We start from the raw sequence: 26,633 nt of genomic DNA, 5'->3' as shown, positions 1-26,633 counted from the left end.
ATATTTGTCAAAGTAGTTGGCAGTGGTGACTGTGGCACAAATTCTTCCAGAGACACGTCATGACAAGTGGTATAAAACTGTCATTACAGTGATTTATTATAATGAACCATGAAAATAGCCAACCAGTGCAGTGTCTGTGAGTCTCTCCCCTCCACACAAACATACACTCACACACAAATAATAAAAAAGACAAAGTTGAAGAGGAAAAAAATAAAATAAAAATAATGCTACAGTCACAGAAACATTCAGCTTTGCCAAGAAGAGTGTTCATATTTACAACCATATTCCAAAATGGGATGGGAGCAAATTGTACAAGCATAGAAAAGAAAAGAAGCAGATATTTACAACCTGTTCCTGGTGAAAGCTGGAGTAACCACCTATACATTAAATTACACTTTCTACAAATAACCATTGATATTCAAAAATAAATCGCTACCGTCCTACCGGTGGGCGAGACCACTCTGTCTACCTCAGAAGATTACGAGCACTTTCTACATGAAATCTCTCTCTCTCTCTCACACACACACACTTGCTTTCATCCTCCAAGCAGTCATACCACACACGCGCGCGCACACACACACACACACACACACACACACGAGTGCAGCCTCTTCAGATGGTGAGGCAAGCTCCCAGACATGGGTCTTTTCAAAATCTGCAGCGGCGAACAGATATTCGTTAGACGGAGGAATAAAAAAAATAATTGTTTTTTTTCTCTATACAAAAAGCTTTCTCTTAGCTATAATGAGCCACTAGATTAAAACAAATAAATGGTGTAGATAGCCAATGACAGACAAAGAGGAAGTAAAAGGAATAACTGACAAAAGAAGAAAGGGGAGGACGAACAGGGCATATAGGCTGGAATGTCCATTGATGAACAAAGTGCGGGACCTTACAGCAAGAGTCCAAACAAGACACAGAACAGAGAACTCTGCTCTCCATGACAGGAAGGATATATAAAAACAAAAGGAGGCCAGAGAGAGGGCTGTGAGCACCGGGGAACATGTCCATCTTCACTTTCATACAGTTTGTGTTGAAGATGATTTCACTGTCCTTTTCTAAAATTTTCTGTCCTTGTTTTGTTTGTTTTTTAGTACCCTTTTATTCCACAATCAGCTGTTTTTCCACTGGCCATGTGTTCAGGTACATAGAAAACATATCTACAGATTATGGTACATGCCCCTCTCAGGTTGAGTTCTTTGGGGCTGCCAGGGACTAATGGCAGAGAGGGCGGTCAGTGCCACCCTGTGCTCAGGTATCCCGAGCTGTGAAAAGGGGTCGAGGACGCAGGAGCTCCACGAGTCCCAGAAGGCATCTGGGAGGCAGTGGCTTGGGCCTGGCCTTGCTGAGTCTGTTGGGGAGGAGGAGGGGGAGGGGGAGGCAGTCCTGACTGCTGAAGGGGTGGTGGATACGTAGTTGGGGGTACTAAAGGGTTTGTAGCAGCACTGGGGTGCAGCAACCCTGGCTGAAACCCCCCTAAGTTCTGAAAGTGGTGTTGCTGCATAGGGGCGTTGGTTGAGGGAGCAGGGGGAGGTGGAGGAGGAGGAGGTGGTGGAGGGGTTAGTGACAGCAAGGTGCTGCCTGTGGGAGGCTGCTGCTGCTGGGATGTCTGGCCCTGTGGAGGTGGTGGAGGAGGTGGGGCAGTGGTCAGCATAAGCTGGTGCTGCTGGATGGGAGGAGGCTGCAGGTTGACGTGCAGCAGGGTGGGGCCAGACATTGGGTGTGGAGGCGGAGGAGGAGGCGGTGGTGGAGCAGCTGAACTCTGATAGTGCACACTGTGGGGAAGTGTCTGCATCAGGGGCTGAGAGCCAGGGGGGTAGGGGGGGTTGACTGCAGGCTTAAAACCAGGGAAGGGTCCAGCAGGTGAGGGGCTCTGGCCGGGAAAATACGCTGTAGAGCCTGGTGGTGCTGGTGGAGGTGGAGGAGGTGGTGGCGGAGCACTCTGTGCATTGTACTGGGGAAAAGTAGTAGGGCCAGACTGAGGTTGGGCTTGCGATTGGTTCTGAGGCTGAGCAGAGAACAGCGTCCTCTGGCTCCGATAGGGTGAGCCCTGAGGCTGAGGCTTGGGAGAATGGAGGAGAGATGATCCAGGGTAGTGAACTGGAGATGAGGGTAACGGGGCGGGGTGCAGCTTTGTTGGGGTCAGAGGAGCCGGCTTAGGTCCCGCAGGCTTGCTTGGTGGCTGGCTAGTCGGATTTGGAGCCCGAGGTTGGCCGTCACCGTCTTCTTCCTTCGCTGGCCGACTGGGAGTTTGGCCAAGAGGACCAGGTGAGCAGGGCTGTAAGAGAAGAGGCACGAAAAAAATAAATCCATCAACCCATTTATATTTGTAAAAGCACATATTATACAAGTCACTTGATAAAATGAGCGAGAAAAAAAAGTGTAACACTAGAAATACAACCATATTATTTATACTAATGAAAGCAAAAGTAATGTTGACTTACTGCATGGGTCGGCGTCTTTTGAATATTTGGGGATGGACAATCTCGCAATGCAGGCGTATCATTACCTTCTGCCTCCCCATCTAGAAGAAAAAAAAAAAGCACACAGTACAGCTTTACAAATATGTTGGGGGGGGAGGACAAGAAATAAAACAGCTTTTGCGCATTTTTCAGACTCCCTGTAATTATTCTCACCTGTGTCTTTGTCTTTGCTGAGCAGCAGAGCTCTGTGGTAGCTCCGCTCTCGAGCTTGTTCTACAGAAGTTGACGACGTCCTAAAAGAGAAACATCTGGATCAATACAATTCTATTTCCAGAAAGAACATTACTAACATATATTAGACATACATATTATATAGCAGTAAGAATAAAATACCCAACTTCAGCTAAACCTGAAACAATTCACAATGTTTTACACTTCTAAATTCATTATGAAGTGCAAACACACACACACACACACACACAAACAAACAGATTAAGAACTGGACAACAAATACCATTGTCCTTCTCCTCCTTCCTTCTCAGCAGTGTCTGCCTCCTCATTTATTTGGGGGTCTTTTACAGTGGTGGGGGTTGGGGTGGGGACGTTGTTGCAGAGAGCTGTGGGAGCCAGGGGCAGAGGAGGCTCAATGGTGGCCTCTAAAGCGATGGGGAAGGCGTCCACAGTTATAGGTGGCACAGTGGAAACTGGAGAGCTGCACTCGTTCTTTGAGCCACTACGACGGGCTTCACGCTGACGTTTTCTGTATTCTAGCAGGGAAACCTGAGAAGGTGCAAAAACACAATGTCATTTAGGAGGAAATATGTCAGGTCTTACTTCAAATCAGTAGAGGGCAGCATTTGGACAACCTCTGGCATAAAGGAGTGTATCTTTTGAGTCAATACCTCTTCAGACATCAACCTCAAATCCAAATTGCCAGTGTGTCATAGTACGCTTAGAGAAATGATGCTCAATACACTTATGTGCACAGGCAAACCAAAACAAGCCAGTGACTTTTCTCTGCTTTAAGAGTATTTTGTCAACACTTTCAAGTATTAACCCTTTTCTTGTATACACACACACACTGTATGCAATACCACGGTACAAAGATCATGAGGTAAAGGGCAGGTAAAAGCATTAAATTATTAAGACACTTGTCACGTCACCTTTTTCTTTTGTGGGGGGTTCTGCGCTGACCCTCCTCCCTCGCCAGTGGCATCCCCGCTCAGTGAGCGTGAGAAGCCAAGTGCACTTCCTTCCTCAGAGGAGGGGTAAAAGAGCTGCCCCTGACTTTCACTGAAGGGAGTCTGAGAGCCGCCCAATGATACCGTCCCTGCTGCAGCCCCAGCTGCACTCTCAGGCCTAAAGGGAGCTGCCAGAGGCTCAAGGGTGTGTGAGGGGGTAAGGTCTCTTAGGTTTGAATTGACGGGGGAGAAGCTGAGGCCAGCTGGTCCAGTTGGGCCTCTTTCTGGGCTTTTTATCCAGCCGGGGTAAGAGGAAGCACATGTTTCTGCAGATGAAGAAGCGTCACTACTGCATTCTACAGGCCCACCATCGGCCCTCTCCTCAGCACAGTCCACAGGTTCCACAGCCTCCAGCTGTGGACTCTCCGGAACTGAAACTCTGGGTTCGTTTGAGATTCCATCTGAGCTGCAAGCCCTGATGCTCGGAGAGGACATTAATGAAGGGGGACGATCAGCCTTAAAAAAACAAAACAAAAAGGGAGAGGAATTAAGATCAGGCAACTGTCTTCAACAAAAAGCATGCATATTCCTGCAGTGTCTCCAGTGTGCAGCTACATAAATAACTTTCTAATTTCTTAAATAATTACATGGCTCGTGCCAATAAACTGACAATGATAATTATGAAGCAAGTTGCTGGCATCAACAAACTCTACTAATCCTTGTGAACTATATTTCCTTACCTCTTGCACGCTAGGTTTCCGACTGACATCTGGTGAGCTCTCCAATGAAGATTCACTCTGTGAAATCAAAAGACCTACTTAATTCGAGTTCTTGGTTTTTGTAAACAATAATACAACCTTCTTGGGCTTTTTAGTATAGACAGCCTTACCTCCTGAGGGGCGCTAAGGGTCTGTAATGGGGTGCAGGTCAAAGACTCTGGACATGGCTCCTCTGTTCGGGGCTGTGGAGGGGTACCCATTAAGACAAGTGTTGCGGGTGTCTCCGACTGGTCTGTCCTTGTGGGTGTGGCACAAGGGGAGCCGTAGGGTGTTGAGCTCTCAGACATACAGGCATCTAATGGACTCAACCGCCGCTTTTTTAAAGGTGTGGGCAACTCTGAAAAGAAAAAAAAGTTATCTTTCTTATCCAAGATATATTTCTATCAAGTCAATATAAGTCACAAAAGACGTATTCAAGGTACAATTCTTATATAAAGGTGTGCTTTGTTGTGCCGTTAACCTAAGTTTCTAGTTTAGTGGAAGTGCTGTTTTTTTTTACCTTTTGCCAAATACACAATAATAAAATAATTGACCCATCGGGTTTTACATTTTGAAGTTTGCTAATGCTAAAGTCTGGAAAAAGTCTGGATGGCAGACAAGCTAACGTGAGCATATTTTGTGGTCACATAAGGCTTACATGCTTCCTTTCAGCCTGGAATTTGTTTCATATTGAAATGCAAATGACCTACCTGGTAGTGAGCAGGTGCCATTATAGGGAAGAGGACTGTCAGAATCTCCATTAATAGAGGGGCTTAGAGGACCCTCACTGGACATTAGGAGGCTTGGTCGTCTGGCTGGACTGGTAGAGCCCTCTTCCTCTAAAGCCTGCTTCAACCACCGCTGTACAAAAAAAAAGGACAGGTTTTGTAACACAAAGGACAAAGTTGAGGAGAGATCTAAACTCCATATTTCTAGAGCAGAACTATACCTTCTTGCAAGAGCCGGTGGTCGGGGGCGTTTCGGGCAGTTCCCTGGAACGTCGTCTACCTGTAGGGACTCCGGGAGTTGTGGGGCTGCGATTTACCAGGAACGGGGATGAAAAGCGCACATAGTGTTTGGGCGTGCTGTAGACCTGTGGCGAGCAGGCCATGCCTGGTAGGGCATTCAGCTGTGTGGCAAGAACTTCTGGGTCGCTGCTTATTCTCAGCGGTCTCTCTGGGGCCGGCTCTGGAGTTCGCACTGCACCACGGTCCTGCTGCTTCTCTCCCACCCACTCGCTAACAAAGTGCTGTTGATAACAGTTTCAAATGATTGAGCAAATTATCTGAAAATGTAAAGGATTACCTTCACAGTAACTGTGTCTGACTTGATGTGTAAACTTATGATTACTGATGTGTAAAATTACAATTATTTGTTTAGATGTAGCCATTCTTTTTAAAAAAGGACAAATACAATGGCAAAGGTTTTCAGCAAACATGCAGTTGCTCAGTAACAAGGACATTGCTGTTGCTCATGTGGCAATAAAAATGTAAATGTACCTTTTTAGTTTTGAAGTTCTTGCTACCACTGCGGCTCCTCTCGGGTGCCGGTGAGCTGCTGTGTGGTGGACTGGTGTCCGGGGGTTGAGAAGATATGGCCTCTGGCTCTGATACAATGGGAGTCTCTCCTTCAGGGGCTTCATTGGTCAGGGGCTCCACAGACTCAGCTGGAGAGCCAGGGGGCAAGTCAGAACAGGTGCTGATGGTGCGAGCTCGCCTGCGCTGTTGGCCAATGTGCGTTCGGTTTCGGGAGAAACTTTTTCTGTTTCTCGAGCCTTTGACCTTTGCCGGCTTCAGACCTGGCTCCTCTTTCACCTCCAGAAGTGGCTATGAGAAAGACATTAGATATTTATATTCATTTTAAATAATTCAGTGTTAGAAATGGACCCAAAAACATGCCAATCAATAGCTACTTGTCTATCAAATATCAACTATCAACTATCTACTTGTGGGAAAATACATTGATTGGCCAAGGTCAGTTCAACACAATATCACCCAACATTCAAAACTACCTGTGCTCTTACCTGCATGACAGTTGGGGAATCTGCAGCCTCTGGTGTGGCAGGCTCCTCCTTGATGTCACTGCGGCCCCCGACCTCAGACTTGATGCTACCAATTCGCTCCAGGGCCTGCTCCCTGCGTTTCTCTCGTTTCTCCATGCGAGCAAAGGCTTGCAAGATGGCCTCCATCTTCCTCTCTTCGCGTGTCTGCAGAAGGTTAAATGTGGGATTTGGAGGAGGGGTTAATGAGAAGAAGAGGGAGAATCATGTCAGTACTATTCACCCACAGATCCCCAGAGGCACTGATTCAAAAGGTTAATGTGTGCTACATAGCAAAAGCTTTTCTAGCTGAATGCAGAGACAAGTAAGAAAGTGACCCCTTACTTTCACAGCAAGAGAAATGAAAAGGAGGGGAGGTTAGACAGAAGCAACAGGAAAGTTTTGAGCTTGTGTCAAAAGGTGACTGCAACATGTCTAATTTGTTCCTGTGTGCATATTTGTGCCACAAATTTTCTCCCAGCTCCTAAATGGAAACCATGGCTACCTCCACCAAAAAAAAATAGCCCCACTTTCAGTCAGAACACCTCTTTAAAAATAGATTCATACCATGAAACATGTATGTCTGTACTGATCAGGCTGCAGTGTGGGACAGTTAGTAAGTCAGTCACCTAAGAGAATTGGGAATGGGGGAGGCTGACAGATGGGAGCTATGGGGTTGGGCTATGTATGGGTCAAGTTTACCTCCTTGTGTTTCAGTCCCTTCCAGCTGGAAGCCGCCCCGCCAGGGAGATGGGACTGCTCCGCTGGGTTGGCCTGAATGTTCAATAAAGAGACAGCCCAGTTTAGAAGAGACATGTCCCCCCTAAACAAGGCTTCACAAATATTGGACAAGTTTAGACTAGTGGCTCTCTAACCTTCTGGTGATGAAAAACAGCATGTCCATGTCAGATACCCTTTGTGTCAGGCAAAAAAAGACTTGCCAATGTCCTACACTATAGGACACGTACAGTAGCTTAAAGTGGTTTTTAATCCATGCATTAATCCTGCTGACTTTTTAAATCACAATACAAGCTTGGCTGTGGTTTTTATACTGTGCAAATTTGAGCCGTCTGAGATCAACTCTCACGATCCTGAGAAAAACAATAAAATGTTTTATTTTAAACTCAAAAGGCTGGTCCCAGATCAGACTGTGAAGCAATTATGTGTTGCACACAAACAGAGGTTTGTGGGACTATGGCCAAAGTTTATCTGCATTTCCAATGAGAATCACATAGATCGGAAGTTTTGAGCTTATGACGCACTTTATATACTCTTTATCAATTTACAATCCAGCACTGCAATTCACCACTTATCAAACCACAGGAAATACACTACAAGCTGACATTGTAAGTCAGACATAGACTAAGATTTTATTTTTTTTGTAGCGTAGTTTAAAAAAGGAGCCATAAAATAGAAGAGGGATGTATTTTAAAAAAAGGTTCCACTTCTATATTCTCAAATGTTAACAACGCAAACTGTATTAAACAAATATAAATAAATATATATTACAAACCCAAATATTCCTCTGGTGAATCAAAAAATGTAGCGGGTTAGGGGGACATTACACAAACCAACAGTGGCTTTTGTTTGGGTATTAAAGACATCATGCCAACACACACTGATGTTATCTCCCCTTCACCTTGTTGTGGCAGAGATTTACAACACCCACATGAGTCTACTACGCTTCAGAGCAGCAGAGCTCTCTCACAAGCCACATTCTGTAGGAGGCAGCCTATTGGATCTCCCAAAGTTAATATGGCCATGGCAACAAGGCTCTACCCTCTGCAGCCCCTCCTCTCTCTTAGCTTCCCCTCTCCCTTCCTTTACCCATCCATCTCTCTCTAACCGATTAACAGAACTGTATGTTGGCCAAAGATGAGTCAGCAGTTTACACCTTGGGTCCACTGTGTGAAATGAAGCTGACTGCAGGGTAATTGTGTGTGTGTGTGTGTGTGTGTGTGTGTGTGTGTGTGTGTGTGTGTGTGTGTGTGTGTGTGTGTGTGCACCATCAGGTTCAAGTCTGTGGATCTGTGTGTGACCCATCAATGAGACATAACGGCTGTTTGGAAGGGGAAGGGAGAGTAGCCTGAACCAGTAATGGGCCACTTTAATCACAGGGCTGCAATGAAGGGGAGAGAAGAGTTATATTCACACTTTAATGCACACTAGGGGATGGCTTCCGGACACACGGTGACACCATATACTGGTTTTGTCACCACTGACAGGAAATGGTAGTGAAACAAATCATGTGGCACAGGAGCCCTATTCATTTTTTTGTCCATATGGTGAAGAATAAAGGCAAACAAGTGAGGAACAATAAATGGCGGTGTTGCAAGCACTATACAAAGGAGGTCAAAGCTGAAGGAGGGGGAAAAAAACAAAAACAAATTAAAGAAATAACCAAAATAAGCAACGGGGCATTAACAGTGGTGGCAGTGCTAGCAACAGATGAGTGATGAAGAGAAAGGTAGTGTTATGAAAGACAGAAGCTGCTCCTATCTACGTAAGCTTCAGCCTTCTTTGCTGAAAAATAGTTAGTCCACGCCCAGAGCACCAGGGGCTTAGTTTACGTCTTTCTGCTGCGTGGCTTGCGTGGCAAAAAAGCTGTAGCCCCTAGCTTGGCACACTTACCATCTTCCTCCTCCTTTCTGCAATCTGCTCCTCTGACTCCATCTCTACTTCATTGCTAACGGAGGTTTTGTCTTCTAGATCCTCATATAACTCAGGATCCTGTAAGAGGAGGGGGAGAGCTCGGTATGGCGCTTTATAAAAGCCGATCATTCAGTCTGGCTACAGACTAAAAGAACACAGGTAAGAAGGGAGGAAAGGGGAGGTAAGGGGGGGACCCGGAAAAATACGAGGAGGTGGCAACTGTGCCCTTTTTTTAGTGGTCAGTTTGTGCACAACACACCTCCAAACCTGTCTGGTCACACAAAGTGGCCTGTTTAGAAATTAGAAATTAAAAGCGCCCTCTAAGAAATTTTAAGTTTTAGTAGTCTTCTCCCTTGCCTTAGGTAATAGTGATGCCTTTTATGTATTTAAGCTCCACTCGGAATTCTAACATCTGGATAACCATATTTAAAATAATTTAGCTTGGTCATAAAAACGGGGGGGGGGGGGAATCCAAGAGAGACGTTGTTTTTAATCAAAGGTAAACATGTACACTGTGATACATTTTCACCAGATAAGTAGCACAAAAGTGTGCAGTACAATCTTAATTGTTAATAGTTGGGAGGAAAAAGCGGAAACTAAAGAGGATGTATATTAAAGAGTGACAATGGAAAACACATGCACAGTCCATTTCACAGAAATAAAAAAACAAAACAAAACAAAAAAACTGCATGCATATACCACAAGGGTAAATGTCTATAAACAAAATGTATGCTTCAGTAAACAAAGTCCAAACACGAGCAATAATGTGTTAAAGAAAGGCTGGGACTGGAAGCATTGTGTATGACATTCATAAAAGTGTGATCTTGCCTGGTTGTTTGAGATAGAGAGCCGAAGAGGAGAGAGTTTTCTCTGCTTGCTGTCGCCTACACTCTTGCCCTTCCCCTCGCCATCCAAACTCATGTTCTGGTTTTGGCCCTGGTCATCCCGAGCCACCTCCTTGTCCTTGCGGCTCCCTCTGCGCCTGCCCCCAGAGACTAAGTTCTCTGTGGGCTCTTGATTGTGCTTTAGCACAGGGCACTCCTGGTTTCCCCTCACACAGGCACAGTCCACTTTGTATTTACTAGTATTATTAAAAATGATAAGAGAAAGAAACAAGGAAGCGCGCATTCAGTAAGAAGGTCAATATAACCTTGCTTTGTTACAGTTTTTCATGCTAATATTACTCATTACAACTCACCAGCTGCCATAGTCAAAATCAAAGCCAATGGTGATCTCTGTGCCCTTGCTGATGTGTCTCAATGAGTAGATGTACAAATGCAACATGCCATCCTCAATGACATGCCTAACCTGAGGTAAGTTAAGGAAAACATAAGCAAATGGTTATGAATGCAAATGGTTATGAATACAAATACAAATGTACAAATGTTGTAACAATGCAAAAGCCAAATATTAGTCAAAACAGGAATGTTTACTCACTTCAGAGTTAGGTGTGCAGGAGCGACGGATGAAGCGTGCTTCGTTGCCGAAGCTGCGTGCATCCACACACATCTCCAGTCCGTCAAATTTAGAATAAAATAGCACAAATGGGTATGGCCTACAAAAGGAGAACAACTAACGTTAGTGCAATTCACACAGAAACACTGCAATAACCCAAAATACACTGCACTACTGTACAAATTATCAGAGGCTTTGATATGCATTAAAAAAGCAATATTTAATTTAACGGTTTTAAAATCCAAGAGCATCGTGGCAAACACACTGACCTCTTGAAGAAGTATCCGTTGGCCTCAAACTGCTGCCGAAGCATAAACTTTCCCCTGTACTCTATGATGAGGGAGTCTGGGGCCAAGTCCCGCACTGCCTTTAGAATTTTTTTGTTCTTCTGAACTTGACTCTGAAAGGGACACAAAGCCAAACACGAGTAAGACCCCAGAAAGGCAATTATATTAAAACCTATTAGAAACCTAAACTGACTGCCTGCTTGGGCAGAGGGTTGTGTTAGGCAGTGTGTGCATGCGTGTCCAATAAACAAGAGATTTTAAAGATTTTGTAGGAAGTCGGCAAGAGATACCTCTACAGGTGGTTTGAAAGAGGCTGGGTGCGTGTTGTATGCCAGGCTCTTGCCATCCCCTTGTTCTTTCACACGCAACAAGACCTGGACATCCTCACTGTATTGATTGCTGCTGGCCTCTTCGTAACGCTCCATCCACGTCTTAATCTTGTTTTCCCACAGAGACGGGTGCTCTGTTGGCTCTTGCTCTGGAGCTGCACCCTGAGGGGAAATGGTTCACTTGTTACAAATGACTCAAGTGTTGACAAAGGAGCACTACAGTAGTCTTTGCACAGAGGTTCTGTGCTGCTTTGGTGAATTTACCTTTACTCTGGAGGATTTTCTAGACCCCTCTCGAAATGTCTGTCACGGAAATAAGAAATTAAAACTTTAATCTTAATCCAAGTCCGAGTTTCAAGCACATAACGTACTTTAACTGGTTTCATTATCATTAATAGCTTACCTTCTTGGCTCGGGCAGAGGAGGCCGGTGGCTCCTTTTCACCACTCTTTTTCCGTTTTTTTTCAGCCTGCTTATTGCCAAGACGCCCAGTAGTCAGAGTAATGGGAGTAGGCATGTGTTGGAAAGCTGAGTAGAGCTCTAGTGGCACCTCATCTCCACTTTCTGTTGCACTTGTGTCCCCATCTGAATAAGCAAGCAATGAATATAAGCAAAGTAGTGACTAGAAGGTAGCACAAGACAAACAGACAGACATATCAAGGTACAAAAAGCTATGGAGTTTTACAGCCAGCGCTAACCAAGAATACTGTTAAACATAAGGGACTATTAGGTATGTTACAGTTCAAACTATGATAATTTGCAACTTCTCCAGCAGGTGTCAGTGTGTCCCAGGCTCAGCCTGCAGGGGGAGGAGGCTGCACCCTGACTTAGACTACAACCTGCCCTGTTCAGTAACAAGATGGCCATTTATTGCAGCAAGAAAGCCAATAAAAGCAGAAATGAAACATGTACGTAAGGTGTCTCATTGAGAACTTCTGTAACTTCATAACTTGTATTAAAGAAGTCGATTGTAATAGGACCTTACTGAACACATTTCAGCCAACTAAGTGCCAATGAGATTTCAAAAGGTAAACTAAAACATTAGGGTCGTGTTTATGACCCTAATTCAGATGTATCTAGTCTTGCTCACCAGATAAACATTCCCGTTTCCTGGTCTGCAGCAAGATGGCCCTCTCTCTATCCAGGTGTCGCGGTTGGCAGCGTTCGCACAGGTAGGTCTCAGGAATGTTCTGCCTGTCGATTCCCATGCAGTCTATATGCTGCCAAGCACTATTAAAAACCAAAGAGAAAGATTTTCCATCAAATCGGACGTAATTGTCTCGGTAACAACTTGATGAACAGAGATCCAACATACAAAAGATCTTATAAACAATTGTCTAGTATCAGAACAGCCAGCAACAACTCAAGGTTGAAAAAAAAGGTCAGAGTCAACAAAAGTTGAGGTGTGTGATTACTTGTGTCAACTGGGCTCTTTACCTGCACTTGTCACAGCAGATCATGTAGCCATCATCGTGGGTGAAGCCACAGATGCAACGGGTGATGTCAGCCCCATAGCTGCCATCCTCTGAGGTGCTGAGTGTGGTGCCCCTGGATGCTTCGTCTTGGCCGCCTGGAACAAACACCCCCCCCTCTCCTTGTCGGATCAACATAGAAGGGGGAGGGGAGGCCGGTGGCGTAGGTGGGGGCCGTGCCCCATAGTTATGGTCCTGATTGAAAGATAAAACAAAAGAAGCATGAGTTGTGGTCAAAAGTAGTTCCTATTTGTGAGGGTATGGACCCACTAAATAAAACATGATGTAGTATAGGCTGCTTATTCCCAAATGAGTATATTCTACCCTGCCAATCATATTCATTTGGTCTACAAAACAAAAATATTCATCTACATTTCCATACCCCATTTCCTATTCCCTTTAGTGCAAGACAAGCAACAGCAACATTTAATCACACTGGACCAGTTGGAATGACGAAATCATTGTTGGCATAAACACTTAAAAGAATAATTATCAAAATAGTTGTAGCTTAATTTTATCTAATCATTGTGGATCTAAATTCCTGTCCATGACTGGACAATGCTTGTTCTGAGAGGGAGCTACTCATATTGTACTCAATGACCAAAAGGCAGAAAAAACTAGATCTGTAGGTTATTTGTGGGAGACATGAAGAGGAGTCTGTACTCACAGCGTAAGGCAGGCCAATGTAACTGTGGGAATGGTGAGAACTGCTGTTGTAGATCTGGTGTGGGTAGCTGGACTTTTCCACCACAACAGGGCTGGCCTCCACCGATTCTGGTCTGCTGGGCAGCATGACAATGAACACATATTACTATGTTTTGCAAAACTCTATATAACAGGACTATACAGCATTTCTTGAAGTGTGTGCAAGGCATAAGCGCTGGCAGAGAAGCAGAATAGTTAACGTTGGTAACACTGAAGTATTTTCACACAATGTTTAGATGCTCTGGCTATGAGGTCGGGGAAGTAGGCAACCACTGCAAATGCAGCAACAGAGTCTCGTGTCTTTTAACTGGATAAGCAACAGAAAACAAAGTCACCATAAATGACGTTTTTAACCCTGAACCACCATCTTTAAGACAGCCAGTCATCAAAAACATGTGCTGCCTCTCAATCTCACACAACAAACAATCATTTTTTTCAAGCTTATTCATACCAAACCAGTAAGTCCGCTTTACCCAGGAACATAGTGCAGCTGAGGAGAGAGCCTGTTTGGCCGTTTGAGACCAACCCACCCTTATTATGACATGATTAATCTATTCTTCTGTCGCTGAGAGCGAGGCATTATAGAAGAGGGAAGTGGAACAGGCTAAACGGATGGCATGAGAGAAGATAGGCAGGTATGAAAAGGGACAAAACCGTAAAGAGAAGAAACTATCTGAGAATGAGCACAACATGACAAGCAAGACCCATGTGAGATAAAGAGAGACAGTTTAGGGTGCAGTTGCTATTCATGCGATAGTCAGATATTCACATGTGTTAATGGTTCAATCATGCGAAAACATAATTTGACCGTCTTGTTTTAACACAGTCCTGCCTATAAAACTGCTCTTAGGTCAGAGAAATAGAAAAACTATTTAAAAGTGTACGTGACAGCTCAAGAACGTGTTTCCTTCTCTCCTCTTCCCAACTCATGACAAAATAAGTACACTTCAGAGCAGCTAACACCATGAGGGTTACTGCAAGCAGGTTTATGCAAACACGGCAAAACACATGGAGAATAGCTCACTAAGCAAACTGGGCAAACTTTCAGGTATGATAAGTAAGATGGGTACAAAATACTAAAAGACTATGGGGACTCTGAACAGGCCATGCAGCATTTCTGCCTGTGTCACTCTGTTCAACTTTGTTCACACTGTGACTTCATAACAAACATATTCTCACACTCTTGTTCAGAAAATAAGTACCGTGGCAGAAAAAAGTAGATAATAAAGGAAACCATTATACAGCTTGAGCAAGTAAGAATGACTTTGAAGAAATTTTAGGTAAAACATTTTTACTTCTGTCACTCTGTAGTCTATGTTACTCCATGTTTTAAAATAACCTCCTTTTAAGTGATTCCCAAGGTAAAGTGGCTATACGGTACCTGTGTGAGCCCTTCTCAGCCCTTTTTCTCTTGTTGCATGCTGTAACAGCACTGTGCAACACTTCCTGTATGTACTGCCGCTCAAGTATTCACTGTCAAAATGAAAACGCAAGTGCATGAGGTATGGAGGCGGATCCAGGGTAAGAGGTGTGTGTATTTGCAAAGATTAACGGCCACAGAGGCAGATTTGTCTAAATGTTTAAGTGTGCTGAAAGGGCCGGTCTTAAAAGACAGAGGGAGAATTTCAAATAATAATTGAAAGCATGCAGAAGGCTTACTAACTTTTTTTTAAATCTATTAATGATTAACCAGTCCAAAGTACACTCCATAGCACAGAGATTTAACATCTGGTTGAGGCCTATATCTTTCAGCAGTTAAGAGAAACTATTTTAACAAAATAAAGTGAAATTAACTTTTCCAATGTTTACATTTGACCTACTATTTAAATCAGTGAGTAAGACAAAGAGGCAGTGACAGTCAAAGACAGACTGAATTAAGCCAGCCTGTGCAGTGAGAAGAACAAAAAAGTATTTAAATAATTAGTATTATATATAAAGTATTTTTCAATGTATGCGTGCACAACTGTAGCATTCATATCATTCATGTCTCTACTCCTGCCGATCCTAAAGGAGGGACTACAGAGTCAGAGCACTTAAAAGTGGGAGGGTCAGTTGTGATTATGCTCCAGTGACAACAACTACAGTCTGATGGCACAGAACGATGGTACAATGGAAAGATATTTTCTGGAACTTAAAAGTTTAAATGAAGTTAGCATGTAGGTGTTTGCTTTTAAGTGTCAAGCATTTAAATAGGGAACAGATGTCATTTAAACTGCAAACACCTGCTGAGAGAGGGTGAAGAGGCAGAGTGGATGAGCGCGAAGAATGGAGAGATCAGCAGCAGGAGAGAAAAAGAGCAGCGCTCAACAGCCAGAGGCAACGCCTTCGCTCCTGAAGAGCTCCCACTCGCTGCCATGGCAACACTACGTATTTTTTCAGCATGTGTGCGCAGGCTCTGTGGACACACACACACACACACACACACACACACACACACACACACACAGCATTAGCCAACAGCTGGTCACACTGCTGCAGACTTCGGGGGGATGTGGAAACGCTGTTTCTCTGGTGAGTAGCCAGCCCCGCTGTTTCAGACTCGGCTGGTGCACTCACAATACTCTGCAGAGCTGTGCGTGTGTGTGTCTGTGTGAGCTTGTCCAGCTGCGGTCTGTCCCTCCGGTCTGGACGGGACCCGTAGGTGGAACCCCTTGCAAACTTGCATTTTAATAAATCTGTAGCAGGCGATTGGATGAGGAACATAGATGCACAAAGAGTGAGAGAGGGAGTCAAGGCACGGGGCTTACTCCTACCTCTGGTGGCAACCAGTGCACTGTAGTGAGGGGGCGGGGGGCAGTGGGACTGTTTGAGACGCCATTTCTATGTGAGGGCCACCTGTCATTCAGGCCAGCGACCATGACAACAGGCCCTGCGCAGTGCAGAGGGGAGGGAGGAGAGGGGCAGATACCATGGCAACACAAACTGTCACGGCAACAGCTCTGATGAAGGCATATGGGAGGGCTCTCGCTCTTTTACAGAGACAGGAGCCTCTCCAAAGGTTGATGACGTGCGTTATCCTTTAGTCATACAAGAACCTCTTGCTTCATTTATTTGACCAGAAAATGCCACAGCAATGTCCTTGACAAGACTATGGAAAACAGAGAGGAGGGGCAATAGGAGGCTTGTTGCCATGGCTCCATGCACCATTTCTGCTTCACTGACTGAATGCAGTGTACACATGTGAAAACATCAAGCTACAGCAATAAAAAAGATAAGGAAAAAAAAAAAAAATCACGAGTCCTGCTGTATGCCTCAAAGTTTTATGCACAGAATTCACACACAGATCTACAGCCAGTTTCACATGGGTAGATGTAACTATTAGCAGAACACCAAGAATGTCTGTGATGAGCAATAGTTTGGTGAAAGTATAATGACTGGCAAGGCTGAACTGCCTGCTAGGACAGACATTGGATGGGTTTTGCTTCCATGGACTGGAAAATCTTTTTCCATTTAGAATAAGTTTGTAAACATGTGAGTGTCGATCTGCATTTAAAAGACAACCGAATCGATCTATCAACCCCCCCCCCTCCCCAGAAAAGACGACAGAGCTGCTTTTGTCATAATGGAGAGCATGTCAGGGCATACAGAGAGAAGGGAACAGGTAAAATCATATTAGAGCAAATAAGAGTGTCAAGTGCAGGGGTAAGACCAGAGGGAGAACAGAGATTTAAATCTTGGCAAAAACAAGGCAAAGATCTATATAGAAATCAAAAGAATGGAGAAGGTGAAGGGGCATAGGAGGCATAAACAGCCAGAGATTAGTGTCTTTGTCAGTGTTACTCACTCTGAGCCTGCAGCCATGTCCAGGTATGAGCTGTCTGCTGTGTCCACCCCTACTGGGATGACTATGCTCATGACGTTCTTTGCTGATCAGTTCTTGTCCTACTGAGTCCAGAGAATGGGAGTCCAAAACACTGAGGCATGCCAGCCACAGCAGTCATTGCAGACATCTAAGTGCATCCACAAGGCCTGACCATGTATGAAAGGAGAGGAACAAACGAACAATAGATTAGAATTGTGTAGCGACATCATTGCTAGCATTAATTGATGAACACCTTAACAATGTGTCACTTTCATTCCATGAACAAAGTACTTAAAAGGTTGCAGTATCTATTAAACCCGAAATTTCAAATCATAGTGAAAACTGGGTATTTCCAGTACGTGTTAGAACATGATTCATACTTTCAGCAACAAGAACTGGGTTTGACAGAAAAGTGGTTGAAAGGAATTTCCCCTCTGACAAAGCTAAGGTATTGACTGATGCAAAGCGAGAGGATCCAATATTGTAATGTGAAGCTTGAGCTGCGCTAAGCGACCTCTTCACACTATCTGCCAGTTATGTAGAAGGCTGCACTGTAAGAAGGCTCCCACAAAGGGGAGCAAGAGAACAGAGAGCAGCCAGACGCCATGAAAGGAGGCAGAAACCGCAACAACACAGAGGCCATTTTTCCCCCCGATTCGACAGAGGAGGACTGCCCTATTCTAAGCAACACACATGCTCTGAGCTTGGTAAAACACATATACACATACAAACATGGAAATATTAAACACAATAGTTACAAGCTTGCACTGACAAGTGAGCTTGTTTTTTTTTTTTTTTATTGTTACGGTTAGCATCTCTAGCAATGCACTTGATAAAAGCTGTAAGTCATCAATAATTGACCACATGAGACGTGGCTGGACGAGGAAAACTAAATTACACACTGGAAACTGTAGTGATGGGAATATTAAGCCATGTTGTGCCTGGTGAGAATCCAGACAGGAACATGTGTGTCAGTGTGGCTGCCCTGATACACAGAGCTCTGTTGATAAGCGGGATTAGTAGGAAGGACAGATGCCGAGACAAAATAGGCTGGAGGTCACACCTCCGCCTGCTCATGCACACTGGGGCTAAACAAAAGCTCAGATCACAGCTTAGGGTGTAGCTGGGAGATGGGTTACAAAGCAAGGATATGTCATATATCAAGCAGGGTCATACTTTACACATTTCACAAACAACAACACATAGTCACAGCGGGGAAGCTGTATTTCATTACCAGACCGTCAACCCTTAGTGCATTGCTTCTGTCCAAGAAACTGTTCACAGGGGGAAACGCACAACAGAAGATTTTTAAAAATCTTTTAAGTAAATGCTGTTAGACTAATTTCAGGTGGTAATTCACCCAAATGCACTATTTGAAACAGCAGGGCTGGTTAGAGGCTCACGGACCTGACAGCTGTCAGCTTAAGGCTTAATTAATAGGAGGAAAAAGACCCCTGTGAGTCTGCCAAGTACTGATGGGGCCATCTTCCAAATTCTCATGCGATTGTGCACAGCGAGTGGGTTAAACAGTACGTCCATATCACAGACAGGGCTATTTCATGTATTTCAAGCGAATTTAACCACAACAATTTCTCTCAAAAAAGGATATGGCAAAAACAATTAGCAAACCGAGACCCTCCCCTCCTTTGTATTATTCGAGAGGCCCAGTATGTTTTAGCACTGGTAAATAGCTTCATGTGAAGCAGCCTGTTTGTCCCCTTGTCCACTAGGTTTGTCTCCACTTCACCCAGGGAATCCTGCTGTCACTACTAAAGAATGCACACAAAAGCTCACATTCACAGAATACCCTCCTACCCACCAACACAGACAGATAACCCCTCGCCCTGTCTTTTAGAAGATTCCTCTATAAGGAGGCTTTCAGAGCAGGGTGCAAACATACTGCGCTGCAGCCAGACACAGTCAAGCCTGACAAAAGCGAGTGGGGAGGAGGAAAAAGAAATACAGTACAGCAGCATTCCTGACTAAATCTAATCTGTGCTGCAACTGCTTCTGCCTGCTCCTCCTACTTCCTCTAGAAGAACTGTCCATCACCCCACAGAAACACAGCCAAAGAAAGAAGGGAAAAAACACCCCCCCCCCCCCCTCCCTCCTTCCTATGCCCAGTCACCCCGCCCAGCCGGATTTCTCTCCCTCCTCTGTGCACTTCCTAAATAAACCTTAGACAGTAACGCGGAGCAGAGGGGATGGGGAGTGTTGCAGACAGTTCCTAATTACAAGCAGGCTGGGAGAGACCAATGAAAGCCACCTTTAGTCAAATCCATTGCTGTTATGGAAACACGTGAGGGGTGGGGAAAATGGGGAATATGCACAGGGGAGGATGAATAGAAGACAGACAGACACCAAACGACATGCAGTTATTAGGTTGTAGTAGAATTAAGCAAATAATGAAAGTGCTTTAGGCTTGGTGCACATCTTGTTGCCACACGTGTTCCCCTTAAATCTGATTTTCTTTAACAATAGGAAGCTTTACAAATCATCCACAGCCCCTGATTTCAGAGAGCAGCAGGATGGGGGAGGTGTGTAAAGGGGCCTGTCTGAGAGTGACGTTACAAAGCCCAGACCCGGGTAGACTCTAGGTGGCAGAGTGGAGCACATAGCGTAACCCAGTCGCTGCTTTCTCCTCCTTCCCTCCCTCAGTGAGGGGACACAGTCACGTCATTGTGTGGGGAATAACTATCCTTTTAAGACAGAACTGCACTGAAGTCAGTGAGGGAAAACCCACACCATCACACTCAAACCATGCCACTACAGGCAGCAGCTTCCCCTTCTCCTCAGTTTATTACCACTGCTCTATGCGTAACAGTGTTTTCATTCTTGTTTTCACAGCCAAGTCTCGGCAGATTATGTTTTCGATAAGTAGGAGGAGCAACAAAAGATGAGATTCCAACTAAAAACCCACAGCCCCCCTGCCAAGCTGATCTGACTTCACACCGTCTTCATTACCGGCTGCAATGACTCAGCTCATAAACAAACAGTTAAAATATACTCATACAAATACAGTCATATACACAGGAAGCATGACCCAGATGGAATGTAGGCCTGGTCCTCTCAAAGTGGCCACACTGGGACATATTGCATCTGCCCTATCCTTCATTAATCAGTGTGCCGGGGCTGCCAGCACTCCCTCTGCACTCGAGCACTGAAGGTGCAGTCATATATCAATACAACAGGGGATATGGATGAGAGCGTGTACACAAGCAATTTTGTGGCCACAATGGGAACTGCGATGTTGCAAGTACAAACCAGAGCAGCCCACTTAAAAGTCAGATAACGGGCAACACTGATGTTGCATGTACCCTAACTAAAACTAAGGCTGAGGGCCAGCAGTACAGCAAGTAACAAAATATGAGGTAATTGGGTTTAGGCATAGAATCTGCAATATGCTATGGTCTTGCAACTTTAAGACCCGTTACATTGTTGTGTTGCTGGAAAACTGTGTGATGCAAGATGTAAGACAAATAATCACTCACACACACACACACACACACACACACACACACACACACAAAGAAGAAGAATGAAACTAAAACAAAATCCTCTGTGCTCAGTTCCAACAAGGGCTGGCAGCAAAGCTGGGGCAGCCCTCCTGTAGTCTGAGTAATGTCTGTTCAAGAGAACCCCAGGGGCACAATCTCTCCATCGGCTTCTTGTTCCTGCATGCACAGTATCACAGACCGGCTACGTAAAGTGGTTTCCTTCAAATATTTGTAAATTCCACAGGTGCGTATCACATCGAACTATTCCATTCAGTTTATACTGCATCTTTCTGTCCGATTGCGTTTGTTAAGGACAACATAATTTTGCTCCACTGACTATAGCTTTATGAGGGAGCCAAGCTATTCATGTGTCAATATGTGTGCATGGCGAAAATAGGCTACTAAAATATCTACAGGGCAACAGTAAGAGTCAAGCAGGTCACATTACAGCCGTCTTTTACGATCAATGCCATTTCCCCTGTTTATTTGGCTCACCACGGTTTCTGTTTTTACCCATTAAAGCTACAGGCAACAACAACAGGAAGGAGGCTGTAGAGGTGTGGTAGGACTGCAGCCTCAGCAGCCACAGCCCCGAAGCCACCTGTCGGGGAGGCAGCTTGCTAGTTTAAAGGGTGATCTGTTACAGCTCAGCTAGCAGCATAAAAACAGGTCACCTGAACTTGGCTTCTCCTCCCAGCTGGGATGCCATGTGACTGTGTTGGGCTCCAGAGCCAAGTAGCATTGCCTCTGTGTCTCTCAGGGTCTGGGTACCACACAGGTGAGATCACTGGAGACCAGGAAACAGCCACACAGCTTAACCCCACATGGTGAGGTGTGTATCTAGAGGGACACACAGTTAAACTACACAGAGTTGCTACTGTTTTGGGGATGAGGGATTATTGTCAGAATTCTTTTAAATTCAAGAGGAGGTCAAAGAGGAAGTTAGTGAGTCTGTGGCCTTGATCTGAACTATCAACATGTCAAAAGACCAACAGACCCCATGTGTACTTGCTTGACTTAGTTACTATCTCTTTGCTGAATACAATGAAAAATTGAGTAGTTTTGTGTTCATCTTGTGGGTTTTTGATTGTGTATGCATGAGACTGTCAAGGAGATTCGGGCGTGAGTAAATGTGTGTCATCTGAGACTACCTTGTCTCCCTGACGCCTGCCAGAGTGTTCTGTCCCTACGGCAGGCTCACCTCCCATCGCCATCTCTGTCAACACAGCAAGCAAACACACACTTTGCACAATGCAACCAAGCACATATACACCGGCATTTAACACTGTCAGTTCCATTTTTGTGTAGGCAGACACAAAAGTGAGAGTGTGGACATAGGTCTCTGTTCCTTTACAAGGAAGAACAAGATGGCTGGGGATTTTGGGTATTAAGTAGCAGAAACTGATTAGACACAGTAGGCCCCTCTAACTCATTTAGTAATTATAAACCTTCCACAGAGGAGAAGACGCTTTACCATTTAATGTTACGTGAACTATACGCACAAAAAGAAGCTTTATTTCAATACTCCCCTAAATGGACAGGTGCTATCAAGACCGTTATGGTGTTATGAGTGTTTTGTGAGATTAATAATGACACATACGTTTTTTCAGATTAATTTTTCGCATAATATTGGCGCAGGGGTTTTGGAACATGTTACATTTACTTTACTCTTGCCAATGACTGCTTTCTTAAGTCAGACAAACTCCTTTGTATGCTACAAATTCCTCAAAGAACAGCTCCTCAAGTATTTACTTTCATGTAAATCAAACCATAGTACAAGCATACTACAGATATGTCAGTACATGCACCTAAGCCTACCTCTGTTGACAATTCTCTACTCTTCACTCAACTGACATCAAAATTATCAGGAGGAAAAGAGAAATAAGTCCTTCTTGGCAACAGTTATGAGACAGGCACTTGAGCTGCACAAATAGCCAAAGTCTGTCCCACAGGGTGACATAAGCAAAAAGACAGCTGTGCCACATTATAACAGGACTTTGTGAAAGCTTGCTGGCCTGAAAAAACAATTAAGAAAACAAGCTTTAATTTAAATACATACTTTTTTCTGTTAATATTAGAGTTTAAATACAATTTTATGGAAGCACTGAAAAACTGCCTTAACAGAATGACTAAGTTGAAGTCTACATGGGAAAACAATTTGGCCTATGACATATTCATTATTACATTTTAAACATATCAAAACATATCCTATTACATGCAATTGTGTTATAACAGTCCAGTTATTAGTATCTGGTGTGATCCAGACAATGCTGTTAAAATATTTCAGACCTAAACCTTTGCTGTGACATCCAGATGGCTTGTGCATTTGAATATGTTCTACAGACTGACAAGGACCATCAAACCATTTCTCTTATTAGACATTTAGATTTCAATTACTACTTATTAGCCACCATCACTAACCTTTTGCGATTCTAACACACTAGATGAAGAGAATTGAAAACCTACATGTGTTAACTTGGCCAAATGTTTAAGCAGGTGGTATGTGGAAAATAAGCACATATTTTCATAGATGTGCTTCAGTAAAGGTACTTAGTTTCAATTGTGTTTGGTTTTATTTTTACTAATAAGTACGTGTGCCTATTTTTTCAATGACAATGATCCTTGTGTCTGAAAAGCAAAAATTACAACACGAAACACGAGCAACAGCCTAAGCAGTGACGCATGCAGGGATACTATGTTATTCCTTTTGGGAATAGGAACAGCGGCACCAGTGACGGTAACTGCGTTTCGACAGGGGAAAGGGGCCGCGTTATTGCCGAGGAATGATTTAGACTGTTTAAACTCATCTGTATGCCTAAGCTGAACTAAAACAAAATCATGTGTAGTTGCTTCACAGCGAGTTTGTCGGCGCTGCAGTCAGTTCTGCCGATAGGGGTGTGGAGGGGACAACGTTGCTATTATGTTACCACAACAGCCTGGCGCTGTCGCCATTTTCATAGCGCTTTTCTCGGGACGGCGAGACAACCGTGTGGCCAGGGGAGCCTCGCCAAAGGAAGAAAATCCCCAAGAATGCATTCAAACGCCTCTTTTATACACGCTACCTTAAGCATCTCTCTGTCGGTACAGTCTCTGTGTTGTTACCATTAGGGTATTTTGTGAATTCGTCGAAGGCAGAGCCAGTAAGCTAATCGGCTAGCAATTATGGTCAGCGAAGGCCTCTCGAAATGTAGCAGGCTACCTAGATGTAACATTATTGGTATTCGCAGTAGCGACACGATGTAAGAACGAAGCGCCTTAGGTAAATTTGAGTTTTGTAACTATGAATGAGTAAACTATATTAGCAGCGTTTAATGGGGTGATACGCTGAATCTTTTGATAGTCGGCAATTAATAAACGCCAAACGTATCCGCACAGAACACGCAAAGCTAGCGGTTACAAACGGAAGCTAACGGCATAATGCGTAGAGGGTTAGCCAAATTTAGCAAAGTAAGCTAGCACCGACACGGATTAATACTCGGCTCGTCACAGACAGGAAGGGGGAATAACAACGTCGAGAGGAACGTTCGGGGGAAATTAAAGCCGACCGTACTTTCATGTGTTAATGTGTGTCAGGCAAAAACAAGCAATTGCGACAGTGTAGTTGCAGCGCGGGTAAGGCTGTCTGTCATTCGAGATGGAGATACAAATTGTACGACTAGGGCAAGATGCCCAACTGGAACACCCCCTCCCCCACGCATGCAGCATTTGAACCTAATACACCCCGAATCTAAATCAAGTGTTAAATGTTCTTTTTAAGTTTGGTTATAACAATAGCCGCTATTCACAAACTGACGTTTGATTCATTCTTAAATTTAATGTGGTCATTTGTTTTTTAGTCTCTAAACGCTCGGCTGCCTATTACATTACTGCGCAATATAGCTGTGCATGTAACTTATTTTAACAGCTGGTCTGGCTTTGTGCGAAGTAGGACATAAGATATTGAATTTCTTCATAAACCTGTTCACATGCATGTAAACGCATATTGTTCTCTTTGCTTTGAACAGGGGCATTGTATGAAAATTCGCTGAACGGAAACAATGTCCTGTGCTCTGGGTGTACAGGATGGAAGCCACAACGACAAATTCAAGTTTATAACCAATGCTAAATTCACTGCTCCGTGCCGACCGACAACGTTGAAAGCAGTAACATAAGGTGTCCAAAACGAAATGGTCCGAATGGCGATGGCTGCATTTGCAAGGACCTTTAACATTAGCTAATGAACAGTAAATTAACCGATTGGAATTAAAGCGGGTAGCAATACATTAGGAGGTCACATTATTTATACGACAACGGATGAAACCGTGCGCAATATTGTCCGCAGTGTCACTATGTCAAACTAAACATCAAGTAAGTCCGCCTTTGACTCTATATCAATTCAACGTGCGAATAATACTGTAATTTCGTCTTTCCGAGGACAAGTTCACTGGTGGCAATGTAACTGTTGTTGGCGAGTCAGAACGAAGATGTTACACATTTTGATGTGGGATAGACAATCTAATGTTAATTGCAGCGTTTTCATCTTACGTTAGCCATAACGTTAAATTGTAATCTTGGGGTTATTGCTTTGTGATGGGCAATATGTATCACGTATATGTGTCAATAATATTTGCCCGATAACTTTGTATGACATCTCGTGTAAGCGCTACGGTATCGACGATAAGTCAGAGCCCTGTTCAGTCTGTGTCAAGCTAATTTAAGCTAGTAGCATGCGCTATAGCTAGCAAGTGGTCTCTTGGCGATACGCTTGACAACTTGACACTTGGGCCTACATAGGAAACTTACGTCATCTAGTTAGCTATTTTCAATTTTCGATTAAGGGTTATTAACGAAGAGAGACATGGCATTCATAATCTGCACCCTGAAGTAACAGTGCTCATAGAGCTAACTTAGCTAGCAATCCAAACTCAGCTGTATACAACTACACTGAGCACACAAGCATGATGTGCCTAGCCAGCTAACTAAAGCCAACAATAGCCTTCCAGTTCGCATTTGTGCTCATCCTGCTACTTAGACTTAATACTGTGTACTTACTGTTTTATGATCACTATGGAGGACCTTAATAACGAATAGGGGGGCCTGGGTAAGACCCCCGTCGCTTTCCACACAGCTTCCACAACCAAAACAATACTTCTGTCCACACACTGCGGATCCTTAGCAAAGCTTAAAAAATGTTTGTATATAAATGTGCCCTCTGAAGAGTCCTTTTCCGTGAAAAAATCCCTTGCTCTTCTTTTACGCGGGGACACTAATTTGCCTCGAATTCAATTCAAAACCGTTAAAACTGTGCCCTAGTCAACGGCGACTTTTAGAAATTAGATCCCCTCAAACCAGTCTCTTTTCCCTTTGCAAAAATGGCGGCCCTGCCAGGACTGCTGAGACTCCGCCTCCCTCACTAGCTCCCCTCCCTCCCTTCGCTAAAGCCATGCTCCGCCCCCACATACTGCGGGGTTACAATCCCGTTTTCACAGGGGCGCCGTGGTCGTGCGCGTTCATGACTGGGATACCTCAAATCTCTGCTATTTATGTCGGTGGCGATTTGGATTTTTAATTCGTGCCGCTGTATTTGGAGAATGTCCTTTTAAATGGCCAATGAGCAGAAAAAGACTTTAGCAGGGTAAATATTTTGTACGTGATAAATATTCTGCAGCCACACTACAGCTGACGGCCTGATGATTGTCAAACAAATCGCAACACATTGTGCCTTTCATATCGTCACCATCATCTTGTGAAAGTGAAGTCAGCTGTGGGAATGTTTTTATCAGGCGGTTTTGTTTAAACTATTCTAAATGTTTTGTTCCCTCCCGTTTCCTCTTCTTGAAAAACGACTACACATGCAGCCCATGAAAAAGTACCAACTAATCCACGTTTTTGTTTAGGCGTTGCACCTCTTATTAATTTATGCCTTTTTACATTTTTGCTAGCTTTTGTGCTCCATAAGCACACAGCCTACAGCGGCATTGTCGCTTCCAGAAGAGTGGCTGAGCAGAGCAGACCGGATTGTTTATTAATAATGTCATGTGAATGCTCGTCACAC

General features: G+C 44.2%; 1 protein-coding gene across 11 annotated transcripts; it reads right to left on the bottom strand.

The window, feature by feature from the left end:
• Positions 1 to 60: 60 nt before the first annotated feature.
• Positions 61 to 25,958, bottom strand: kmt2e (lysine (K)-specific methyltransferase 2E). 11 transcript variants are annotated; one of them, XM_067491199.1, is made up of 27 exons: positions 25,631 to 25,958; positions 21,751 to 21,815; positions 21,274 to 21,439; positions 17,085 to 17,269; positions 13,263 to 13,377; positions 12,561 to 12,790; positions 12,214 to 12,353; positions 11,527 to 11,708; positions 11,388 to 11,426; positions 11,085 to 11,285; positions 10,777 to 10,907; positions 10,490 to 10,607; positions 10,251 to 10,360; positions 9,881 to 10,133; positions 9,032 to 9,130; positions 7,103 to 7,174; positions 6,386 to 6,568; positions 5,862 to 6,188; positions 5,312 to 5,611; positions 5,073 to 5,223; positions 4,494 to 4,720; positions 4,345 to 4,401; positions 3,587 to 4,120; positions 2,938 to 3,203; positions 2,637 to 2,716; positions 2,445 to 2,524; positions 61 to 2,278 (listed from the first exon to the last, which is right to left on the bottom strand). In XM_067491199.1, the coding sequence occupies exons 4-27, from the start codon at positions 17,153 to 17,155 to the stop codon at positions 1,235 to 1,237; spliced, it is 5,010 nt and encodes a 1,669-aa protein (XP_067347300.1). In that variant the 5' UTR covers positions 17,156 to 17,269; positions 21,274 to 21,439; positions 21,751 to 21,815; positions 25,631 to 25,958; the 3' UTR covers positions 61 to 1,234. The 11 variants fall into 11 exon arrangements, with proteins under 11 accessions (XP_067347300.1, XP_067347299.1, XP_067347298.1 ...); XM_067491198.1 differs by lacking the exon at positions 21,274 to 21,439; XM_067491197.1 differs by lacking the exons at positions 21,274 to 21,439; positions 21,751 to 21,815.
• Between the last annotated feature and the right edge of the window lie 675 nt (positions 25,959 to 26,633).

Source organism: Channa argus, chromosome 21 (assembly GCF_033026475.1).
Source record: "Channa argus isolate prfri chromosome 21, Channa argus male v1.0, whole genome shotgun sequence".
Taxonomy (NCBI): Eukaryota; Metazoa; Chordata; class Actinopteri; order Anabantiformes; family Channidae; genus Channa; species Channa argus.
This window is presented reverse-complemented; position numbering and strand designations above follow the sequence as displayed.